This window comes from Sinocyclocheilus grahami, unplaced genomic scaffold, assembly GCF_001515645.1.
Source record: "Sinocyclocheilus grahami isolate Dianchi unplaced genomic scaffold, SAMN03320097.WGS_v1.1 scaffold484.1, whole genome shotgun sequence".
Lineage (NCBI taxonomy): Eukaryota > Metazoa > Chordata > Actinopteri > Cypriniformes > Cyprinidae > Sinocyclocheilus > Sinocyclocheilus grahami.
The window spans coordinates 712,207-723,557 of record NW_015505663.1 but is presented as its reverse complement, the minus strand read 5'-3'; the positions used below and the strand labels follow the sequence as shown (position 1 = coordinate 723,557).

The 11,351-nt window shown below is 35.5% G+C and overlaps 2 protein-coding genes across 2 annotated transcripts in view; one reads left to right on the top strand and one right to left on the bottom strand.

Annotated features, from left to right (window-relative positions):
* LOC107553873 (voltage-dependent calcium channel subunit alpha-2/delta-3-like) overlaps positions 1–11,351 on the bottom strand; it is a 91,287-nt gene that overhangs the window by 11,279 nt on the left and 68,657 nt on the right. The window contains exons 12-15 of the mRNA XM_016236199.1: positions 7,032–7,093; positions 4,258–4,302; positions 4,079–4,141; positions 3,746–3,816 (exon numbers count right to left, since the gene is read on the bottom strand). Coding sequence (XP_016091685.1) covers positions 3,746–3,816; positions 4,079–4,141; positions 4,258–4,302; positions 7,032–7,093 — 241 coding nt within the window. The remainder of the gene's footprint in view (positions 1–3,745; positions 3,817–4,078; positions 4,142–4,257; positions 4,303–7,031; positions 7,094–11,351) is intronic.
* LOC107553894 (leucine-rich repeat and transmembrane domain-containing protein 1) overlaps positions 9,470–11,351 on the top strand; it is a 22,609-nt gene continuing 20,727 nt past the window's right edge. The window contains exon 1 of the mRNA XM_016236244.1: positions 9,470–9,760. Coding sequence (XP_016091730.1) covers positions 9,754–9,760 — 7 coding nt within the window. The 5' untranslated portion in view covers positions 9,470–9,753. The remainder of the gene's footprint in view (positions 9,761–11,351) is intronic.

The window sequence follows — 11,351 nt, the reverse complement described above, 5'->3', positions numbered from 1 at the left end:
CAAGCGGATAGGATGATTAGAAAGGATGAGTTTGGAGACTTCTGCCTCAGAGAGTGAAGAGAAGGATGTGAACGAGTGTATGTTTGCTGGTAAGATGTGCTTGACAGATTGTGGTGTGGAAAATTGTGTACTGATAGTATTAATTTTATTAATGAAGAAAGTGGCAAAGTCGTCAGCTGTTAGAGTTGATGAAGGAGGGGGAGGAGGAGGACAAATGAGGGAGGAAAATGTTTTAAAGAGCATGCGAGAGTTAGACGAATTGTTAATTTTGTTATGATAGTATGTCCTTTTAGCAGTGGAGACATTAGCTGAGAAGGAAGAGAGGAGTGACTGATACACATTAAGGTCAGTAGTATTTTTTGAATTGCGGCACACCCTTTCAGCAGCGCTTAGCTTAGAACGATGCTCGTGGAGAACATCAGACAGCCAAGGGGCAGAAGGGGTGGTACGAGCTGGCCTGGAAGACAAGGGGCAGACAGTGTCTAAACAAGATGTAAGAGTGGAGCAGAAAGTAGCACTGTTAGCATCAACAGATGACATGTGGAGGGGTATGTGTTGTGTCAGGAACCATGTTGAGGTTAAGAGGGAGGAGGAAGTGATCCGAGGTGTGCAGTGGAGTAACCAGTACTTGATCAGTGGAGCAGTGTCGTGTTATTCCATCTCCTATCCTGAAAAGTCTGTCTTGCAGGATTGACTAAAAATGAGCTTCTAAAACTTACTGCCAGATTCTGGAAGATAAATTCTTCAAACAGTGGAACAAGAGGATGTGGTGCTGGTCCTTCAAGTGTCACTCAAAACTTATCTGTCTATAAAGCCTATAAAAAATAGTCTTAATGTATTTCACAATACTTCAGCATAGGGCTGTGCAAAAAATCGAATGCGATTTTCATGCGCATCTCGTCAGTAAAGCCGCTCCTGTGATTAGCAGTAAATCTCCAGCACGTGCATTCAGATGGAGCAGCATTTACTACACAGAGCCGTAGTTCACTGACAAGCTACACAAAATCGCGTTCAAAATCGGCAATGAATCGCCTGCGATTTTGTGTAGCTTGATTCGATTTTTTGCACAGCCCTACTTCAGCATGTTATTCTTATTAAGTGAGGGACATTTTTTAGGAACCTGACACCCTGTAATTCTAGAGACTCCAGGAAGGTTGCAGTTCTGTAAAATGCTGGCGCTGGAGTTTAAATGTTTCCTGATGCTTTTACACCTAATTCTTCACATTAATTCTTAAATCTTTTGCAATTAACATGTATCTTTTCTTCTCCACCTGTTTTTTTCTGACCCCGCTGACCCAGTGAGCATTTTGCTGTCCAATGGTCATGTCTTAACTTTGCAATTTCTGTATTGCATTAGTTTTGAATATTTCTCATGGGGATTCATAATTTTTTCAGTCCGAGTTAAACCTCTTTTTTGGCTCATTTCATCAGTAAAAGAAAACATGCCTAATAATTCTGCACACCTGAATATAAGGAGTTTTTCACTTCCAACCTTCATAGACAATTATATATCACTTATAAATGATTAAATACAAAACCAATAGTAGTTATTAAGATTGATGTGGTTTGGAATTGGTAAAATGTGCTTGGAAAAAAATATCATCAGAATATCAATGTACCAAATAATTATGCACGCGGTGTATAGTACACCACATGTATTCTCACAAGTTATTTTACAGTAATGAGAGTGAGTTGTGTGTATTTGTGTGTGTAAGGCCCTGAGCTGGTCTTCTTTTCCATCACATTTAATTGTAAACCAAAGATAATTATAGTCATTGCTTGCAGCTCTTTCTGTACCTCATGTATGCAGAAGACTCATTTCACATCCATGTGTATATATGGGAGAGTATTCATCATCATCATCTCTCTCTCTCCTTTCTCATGAGCAATCCAAATGATATTAAAATACAAAGAAGCTGCTTTCATAGATCTTATATGAATAAATATTTTTCCTGAGCTTAAAACATAACATTCACTAATTCTGAATGTTTGCCCTGCAGAACGCAGCCCCAAATCACAAAGTTCCTAACATAGACACAGTGGAAATACGTGCTCTAACTTTATTTTTTAGTCTAAAACGTATCTGTACATACAATTTACAGTTTCCAGTTGATATGAACACTGATTATCAGTTAATAAAGACTTATTTCTGTGCAGTTACTTGCACAATAGTTTATCTCATGACCTCAAAGCACACTTTACTAAACTAATACATTTTCATGTTTGCATCACATAACCAATTGCATATGTATGGTTTTCTGACGTAGTAAACATTGAACATGCGATGCGGAGTGCTCGGGTACGGTTCTGTGAAGCATGAGTCACGATTAAAGGGCTCAAAGATTCGTAGAGGCAAGCTAAAATGCCAAGGGTGCTTCAGCAAGTGCATTTTATCTGACATTTATTTTTGTTAACACTGTCGGTTAGGTATAGGTCAGGGTTTGGTGTAGGTGGTATTGTTTAATATAGTTATTTTCAAACATTATAAAACATTATGCCTTTAGGGTCACTCTCCAGGCATCACATTTGAGAACTGCTGTGATACATAATACATGTACAATAACTAACATAATACATTGCTACATTATTTATATTTTAGGATAAAACTGAACATGATTTTCGGGTCACTCACTTCAAAAGTGTCACGAAACATACAAGAAGCACCATAATATACTTTTGCAGAAATGTCACCACAGTCAGATATTTCCAATTAGCCTGGGTTGAGAATGTCCTTGTTTCAAATCAATTCCATCATAATTTAATTCACAGTAATTCAATGAATGAACAAATATACTGTCAGGAAATAATAAATAATTCCCATGATGATTAGGAACTAGAAACCAGAGATTGTTGGTTTGCAGGATTCATGGTTTTGAATCGTATAAAGTTTTTAAATCTGTGGTAACATTTTATAATGACTTTCATTAATAAAACTTGAACTAACATGTATACTTGAACTACACAGTATATGATGCTTAACAGACCATTAGTAAATATATTTCAAAAAGCTACAAACAAGAGACAATGTGCTTGTACATGTTTACTAATTAACTTATTGGAATTAAATAATGACAGATTAAATTAAACGCAAAGTACAATAATATTTAACGTTCAATTCATATATGATCATGTAATTTATAAAAATATACAAATGTTTTTAACAGATAACTGCTTGACGGATTATTTATTAATGTGTATTTGAATACTTAAATGTCATTAAACCTGTGGTTTAAACTGAATACAAATTATTAAAGCTGATTAAAATCTTATTTATTAATTGTTTATGTTTTTGCAGTACCTAATCTAAAGTTGAAACTATTATCAATCAACTAGTTACTGATTGTCATCAATAAATGATTACATGCTTGCTAATGTGTTTATTTTATAAAACCTTGACAGCTATATGTAGTAAATAAAAATAAAAAAACTCAAAATCATATTTACAATCTCATTTACAGCTCAATTGATTGAGGTTAGAAACTATATTTAATGTTAAACATTTTGGGAATTTAACTTTTAGCAGTAACTAAGTTATCAGTTTAGCGTATTAGATAAGGGGGGGTCAAGGGTCATTATTTAATATTCAGTACAGTGTGGGATATATTTTTGCTCAGTGTGTCTTTCTCTAATGATGCATTTTCTCTTCCTCCAACTTGTTTTATAACACCAATTGACTAAAAATGTAGTCTGTTCATACTCAAGAGAAACAATCTAATGTATTGTGTCTCATTCAGCATTGACATACCTCTTAAAAGAACCCATTGAAACAAGTTTGCTCATCACAGCTCCCTCAGCCTCTCCAAAGAACACACCAGTCTGAAAAAAACAAGGATAGGGTTAGGGTTAGAATGGATTGTGTCTAAGCAACTGAGATAAACTGTGATACTAAAAATAAAAATCTAGCAAAGTACAGTCTTTTATTCATTTTATTCACACACATGCACAAATGCATACTGTACTTTAGCTTATTGAATAAAAAATATTTATTGATTATACATTTATTAAGTATGTATGAATAGTCAGGTAAGTATACAGTATATGGTACAACTGGATAATACTTCAGATAATTGTCCCTCACCAAAGACAGATCCTCAGCCACAATTATGAATCCATTGTTGTCAATGAGGTAACAGCTGATTTCCTACATTGGGTGGGGCAACAGAAAAGTGGTACAGGTGGTAGAAAAACAACAAAAACATGAACAATGGTGTACTGCAAATAGTGAAAAAGAAAAAAAGAGCAAATGTTGACACTCACATCATTGTCACAGCTGATGGAACACTTCCCGTCAAGTGCTGCACACTAACGGATGCAAAATAAGAAGACTATTATGGCAGCAAACAATATCAGGGAAAAAATATTTTGGAATAATTGGAATATTTGTCAATTTAAAAATAAATTACTGTGACTGTACTTGTATCCACATGTTATTATCCTGTGTTGTATATTGTCATTTTATATGGAGATATGAATGGGTTTGGGAGTAGGCATTGGGTTAGGATCACAAAAAAAAAAAGAATAACATAAATGTAAATAAAAATAGTGTGGCTATTCAAAGAGTGACGAGCACGTTGCTTTATCTTGCTCATGGCTCTGATGCCCATGCAGTGAGAATAGGTCATTCTTAATGAGTGTCCAGCAGCACTGTGGTGGGTTTGGCCCACTCCTTCTCACAGAACTGTTTCAGCTCAGTGACATTTATAGGCTTTCGAGCATGAACTGCACATTTCAGTTGAACCTGGTCTTTGACTTGGCCATTCCAAAACTTACATTTTCTTGTTCTTCAACCATTATGAGGTTGACTTGCTTGTATGCTTTGATCATTGTCATTCTGCATGACGCAACCATGCTTCAGCTACAGAAGCTGTTAATATGAAGTTCTTATCATGAAATGCAGTTTTTGGATTTCACCAGACATAACAGAACTTAAGTGCAATAAGTGCAAGGACATCAATACTTACAAATTTGATAGACTGTAACATTAGGGTGATGGTTTTAGGCAATGTAGTTTAAAAAGCTATTAGGCAATGAAGTAAAATACAGATTTTCTTTTTAAATGAAATTTAAAATGGTTGAATCACCCAAAACATTCATCTAAACAAACAAACAAACAAATAAATCACTGACAATTTGGGGGGGACTGTAAAGTGATATTCCCCGTTTACTTCTATTGGACCGACCTACCCCACTACTCGGGTTAGTTGTAACTAGGTGAGGTGGGTTGTAACATTATTATAAAACATGAAAATATGCTTAAAATTTCTGCATATACAGTGCTGCTTGAAAGTTTGTGAACCCTTTAGAATTGTCTATATTTCTGCATAAATATAACCCCAAAAAATCATCAGATTTTCATGCAAGTCCTGAAAGTTGATAAAGAGAACCCAATCAAACAAATGAGATAAAAATATATACTTTATCATTTATTTATTCTGGAAAATGATCCAATATTACATATCTGTGAGCGGCAAAAGTATGTGAATTTCTAGGATTAGCTGTTAATTTGAAGGTGAAATTAGAGTCCATCTGTTCAGAGGTGTTTTCAATCAGTGAGATGACTATCAGGTGTCAGTGTGTGCCCTGTTTTATTTAAAGAACAGGGATCTATCAAAGTTTGGTCATGTTTGTGGAAGTGGCACAAACATTATGGCACAAACAAATGAGATTTCTGAGGACCTCAGGAAAAGAGTTGGTGTTGTTCATCAGGCTAGAAAAGGTTTCAAAGCCATCTCTAACGAGTTTGGACTCCACAAATTCATAGTCAGACAGATTGTGTACAAATGGAGGAAATTCAAGACCACTGTAACCCTCCCCAGGAGTGCTCCACCAACAAAAAACACTATAAAAGCAAGACGTGTAAAAGTCCATTAGGTTTCAAAGGACTGCAGGCTAACTTCTAAGCAACTAAAGGCCTTTCTCACATTGGCTGATGTTAATATTTATGAGCCCATCATCAGGAGAACACTGAACAACCATGTTGTCCATGGCAGAGTCGCAAGAAGAAAGCCACTGCTCTCCAAAAAGAACATTACTGCCCATCTGCAGTTTGCTAAAGATCATGTGGACAAGCCAGAGGAATACTGGAGACATGTTTTTTGGATGGTTGAGACCACAATAGAACATTTCGGTTTAAATGAGCAGCGTTATGTTTGGAGAAAGAAAACTCTGCATTCTAGCATAAGAACCTTATCCCATCTGTGAAACATGGTGGTGACAGTATCATGGTTTGGGCCTGTTTTGCTGCATCTTGTTCAGGATGGCTTGCCATCATTGATGGAACAATGAATTCTGAATTATACCAGCAAATTCTGAAGGAAAATGTCAGGACATCTGTCCAAGAACTGAATCTCAAGAGAAGGTGGGTCATGCAGCAAGACAACGACCCCAAGCACACAAGTCGTTCTACCAAAGATTGGTTAAAGAAGAACAAAGTTAATGTTTTGGAATGGCCAAGTCAAATTCCGGACCTTAATCGAATTGAAATTTTGTGGAAGGACCTGTAGCAAGCAGTTCATATGAGGAAACCCACCAATATCACAGAGTTGAAGTGGTTCTGTACTGAGGAATGGGCTAAAATTCCTACAAGGCGTTGTGCAGGACTGATCAGCAGTTACAAGAAACGTTACTTGCAGTTATTGCTGCAAAAGAGGATCACACCAGATACTGAAAGCAAAGATTCACATACTTTTGCACCACACAAATATTTAACACCGGATCATTTTTCTCAATAAATAAATGACAAAGTATAAATTTGTGTCTCCTTTGTTTGATTGGATTCTCTTTGTCTACTTTCAGGATTTGTGTGAAAATCTAATTATGTTTTGGGTCATATTTATGCAGAAATATAGAAAATTCTAAAGGGTTCACAAACTTTCAAGCAGCACTGTATTTATTTTGGTAATAAAATTTATTAAAACACAAATTAACACAGGAAACATTGTATTTCATGCAAATGCAAATAAACTACAAACACATGCTAACTAATTCAACAACGAAATAAAGTGTGTGTGTGTGTGTGTGTGTGTGATTACCTGTCTGCTGGCAGTCCAGAACTTCCTCTGGAAGAACTCTAGTTTCATCTGAATACCCACAGCTGATGAAATATTAAAACAAAACATAGCAGGAAGTCAGTGAACCTTTGATTCTCATTTACTCAAAGCAAAATTCAAATGATAAATGGATTGTTCCTTTTTTGCTTATGATTGGTTGAACCACCTAGAAGTTGTTGTAAAATACTCTATAAACACACCCGACTTCATTACATCAGTATTAATGCATCACTGCTGAGTCTGGTAAACGTGGCTGAAGAATTGCACTGCTTGGTGGAAGGATTATTATTTGTTATCAATAAAAATTATTTTATGGTTGCTGCTGTGTTGTAGTAATTACTATATGTAGTACGCATTTTATGAAAGTATTATTTACAACTCAGGTCATTGACTTAAAAACAGCTGTATCCAGAACTGAGATTAGAAAGTGATTTCTAATTGCGTACTTCCGCAGGTCCTGTGCCAGCCTTGGCAACTGCCACTGAGATGAATGGGAATGTCAACAGATAGCTTTCTCTAGACAACAGCTGAGCTTGGTGGGCCACGAAAACATACAGAGCCATGTTTTAAAAGCAAGTGCCACATGAAATCAGCCTACCAATGAATAACTTATAAGTTGTACGTTATAATAATTGTCTCTGCACACAAGGATTCGGAAAATAAATAAATAAGTGTGGGAATAGGGTAATGACTTTAGAAACTTAGACAAGGCACTGATCCCTATGGCCAGCTATGAACTTGTCATGCAATGACCAGCGAGCAGTTCTTAGTTGTGGAAGAACATTGTCTCTGCATACTTTCCAAAGGATTTGAACATTTTGGGAACTGGCCAACTAAGTGGCTGATCATAGGGCACAGCTATTTATAGGTATGTCAGAATTGTAACCAAGCTTTGCAAAAAAAAACACTTTTAATTAAATTAGTTTAGTTTTATTTTTAGTTGTTTACACTTTTAGTAGAATGAACACAACTATTTTGATATGTAATCACTTATGTCGTCGCAAAATCTAAATGTTTGGCAAAAGAACACTCCTTTTATATGAGATGTAAATCACTTCAGTTCAGCACAAGATCTGCTCTGAAAATTTTATTCAAACTAGAGGATCAAAAAACAGGGTAGAAAATACCCTTTCAAATAAATATTTCAAAATTATGACTTATTTTTATGTAAAACTCTTACCAATACTGTAACTGGACCTCAGGTACAAACAAACAAACAAACAATAAATAAATAAATAAATACGCAACTAGTGCGACTGTTTTAAAATGGGCAATGTATTTGAGTCATTATCCCGTTCAAAATACGAATATAAGACAGATTTACCACAAGGTCAGAACAGTTACATGAAAATGTGCTCTCTCACACACACACACACACACCAATTTCCACTTGCACAACTAATGCAAATGTCAATGTAACACTAATAGCACAAATGATCTCAGATCTGCTTACAGAGTAATATCTAAAAATACATGGGAGCTCATATCAGACCTATCAAGTGTAGATTTCTGAATGTTGCCAGAAACTGACTGTTAATATAATACAAATGGGACAGAAAAGTTATGGATAGGTCAGTTTGGTAAAGAATGGGAGAGACTTCCACAAAGAAGCGTAACTAAAAATCAATAACAATCATCTTACAGCAACTTACGGAACATTAAAAATGGAACATCAATGAACCCTTGGCTGAGACACATTAGAAACACTGCTAAGACCAGGTCTTTCGTGGTTGATTTCCTGGTTAACCTACTTAGAGAATATTTGGGATACCGGCATGTGGTGATGAGTGGTGGATGAGCATATAAAACTCAACTTGTAGCGTCCAGCATGATGACACTACATTTTTAGGCCCAGAGCACTTAACAAAAATGAGTCCAGACTTAATTTAACATCATAAACATCATCAAATGGTTGTCTGTTCTTCAGTCTAAACAGTGATTGAATGGAAACATACCCAGAAACACTGAAGGGTGTGATAGCTTCTTAAGGAAAGTGCACTCAGCCTAACATTTGGAAATGCAAAGAAGGTCAGTGCTTTCTGAAGGCAGTGTGCATGTGAGCAACACCGCGTGAGCTGGTGAAGGTGCTTCAGGCATGTGTGTGTGTGTGTGTGTGTGTGAGTCTGTGTGTGTGTGGGAAACAAGAGAAATGCTAGGGCATACTCTGCCAGTTCTCTGCCTGCGGACACTCTGTGATGTCAGAGCAGTTCAACAGAACACTGTGTGTGTGTGTGTGTGTGTGTGTGTGTGTGTGTGTGTGTGTGTGAGTGAGTGAGTGAGTGAGTGAGAGAGAGAGAGAGAGAGAGAGTGGACCAAATTAAATCACCCATCAAATTGCACCAAGGAATTTTAATTTACAGGTTAATGTTGAATTGTGTAACTAATCACAGCTTGTGTGTGTGTGAGTGAGTGAGTGAGTGAGTGAGAGAGAGAGAGAGAGAGAGAGAGACAGAGTGGCCCTTGACAATGAGAGTGTGTTTTTATTGCGTGTGGGTATGTATGAGGCAATGGATGTGAAGATGATACAGAGCAAAACATGAAGGTTTTTGCATGTATGCACATTTATAGAGAACGAAAGAGAGATAGAAGAAAATTACTGTCGTCCAGTAACACAAGTTTTAATTACTGGGATTGTGAGCTTTAATCTGATCAGACATGCTGGACTAACCCTGGACACGCTGACAGGAGGAACACTTTAGAAACCATGGCAGGTGAGTTAATGCAACAGAAATATACTCAAAAATAACTGGTTACTGGTCTACTTAACATCAAAAATAATCACTAGCATAACAAACTGTTTTTGTTCTTCAGGTTTTTGTCAGCTGAACCCCTTAGATGTAAAATATTTAAAGTCCTCTATGACATTTCAAGTTAATATTTTGATTTAGTGACACATTTGCATGTTCATGGTTCACTTGGTTGGTTAATGGTCACATGACATTTAAAATACTGTAAACGGATAACAGTTACATTTAAGGGTGTTTACACTCTTTACAAGAACCAACTAACACTACAAGTTACAATAAAAATATTTGTTCTAAATTCTTTAATTTCAAATATTCAATTTTTAACATCTTTGAGCTTTTATTTTGGCAGAATATTGGTGAAATGCTGTAAACTTCTGTCCACAAAAAAGCTGTCAACTATGCGAATGTGTATGTAAATAAAGTGAACATAGCACACATTATGTATCCAAAATGCACATTAAACTCACAGCGCTTTCACAGACAGAGTTGGTGAGAAACAGCATTTACTATGAACCAAACTGCTCTGAAAACAGGATATTATCAGCTGCTCGTGTGTAAATGAAGTGCTGCTCGTCACTCAGTGCAACACAACACAAACTTTGATTAACAATCACGATATGATAAGACCTATATCTGTTTCACTTTTATTTTGATAAAAGCATGCAGCCTCATTTGTTTATTTTAATGTTACTTTCGATTTAAGTAATTACTAGCTTTTCATCAACACACTAATTTATTATCAATTCACTAAAAACAACATTAGTTCAAATTTTCTACATACATGCATTATTTATTTATTTATTAGCATTTTTTTATTCAAATTAATTTGTTAAATATTTTTTATCAACTTCCATCAACCCCATACCCCAAATCTATCTTATCATTTAAAAAGGCAAAAAAAAAAAAAAAATAATAATAATACAAAATTAAATAAAAAAAATGTTGCAACAAAATACATAATATATTAAATTAAAAAAAGTCAGACAGCACTTCCACATTAGTAAATGTGAAAAGTAGTGTTATGACCTCTTCTTTAATCAGCCATGGTATTTTAGGGTGTTTTTTTTTCTTAGGTGAAATTTAAGTAATTGTTATATATCAAATTGTACTAGAGAATCTGTGGATTAACATAATACTAGTTGTTATACGAAAGAATAGTTCTGAATCTGAATGTGTGTAATCTGACTGGAAAACATACAATTTGAAGGTAAAACATCACCTCATGTGTACACACACACACACAAATATTCAATATGGCCCTGTTCTCAAGTCTGACGTTTGTGTCCTTAATTTTGCAGCCCTTCAGGTCAGTGAACAAATTCACTTCAAACACTGCACAAATGCTATTTCTGTATAAGAAGGGAAGAAAAATAATGATAAGAATAATAAAAAAAATGCTTGCTGGTTCTCATCAAACAGTGAGATTTTACGACTAGGGTTGGAGCTTTAAAAACATTCTATTTTAGTAAAAGAGATATGTTACATTAATATTATGTAATATTAATATTATCTGCCCATAATAGAGTACTTAGCTTCAAGTTGCTCTAGAGTAGGG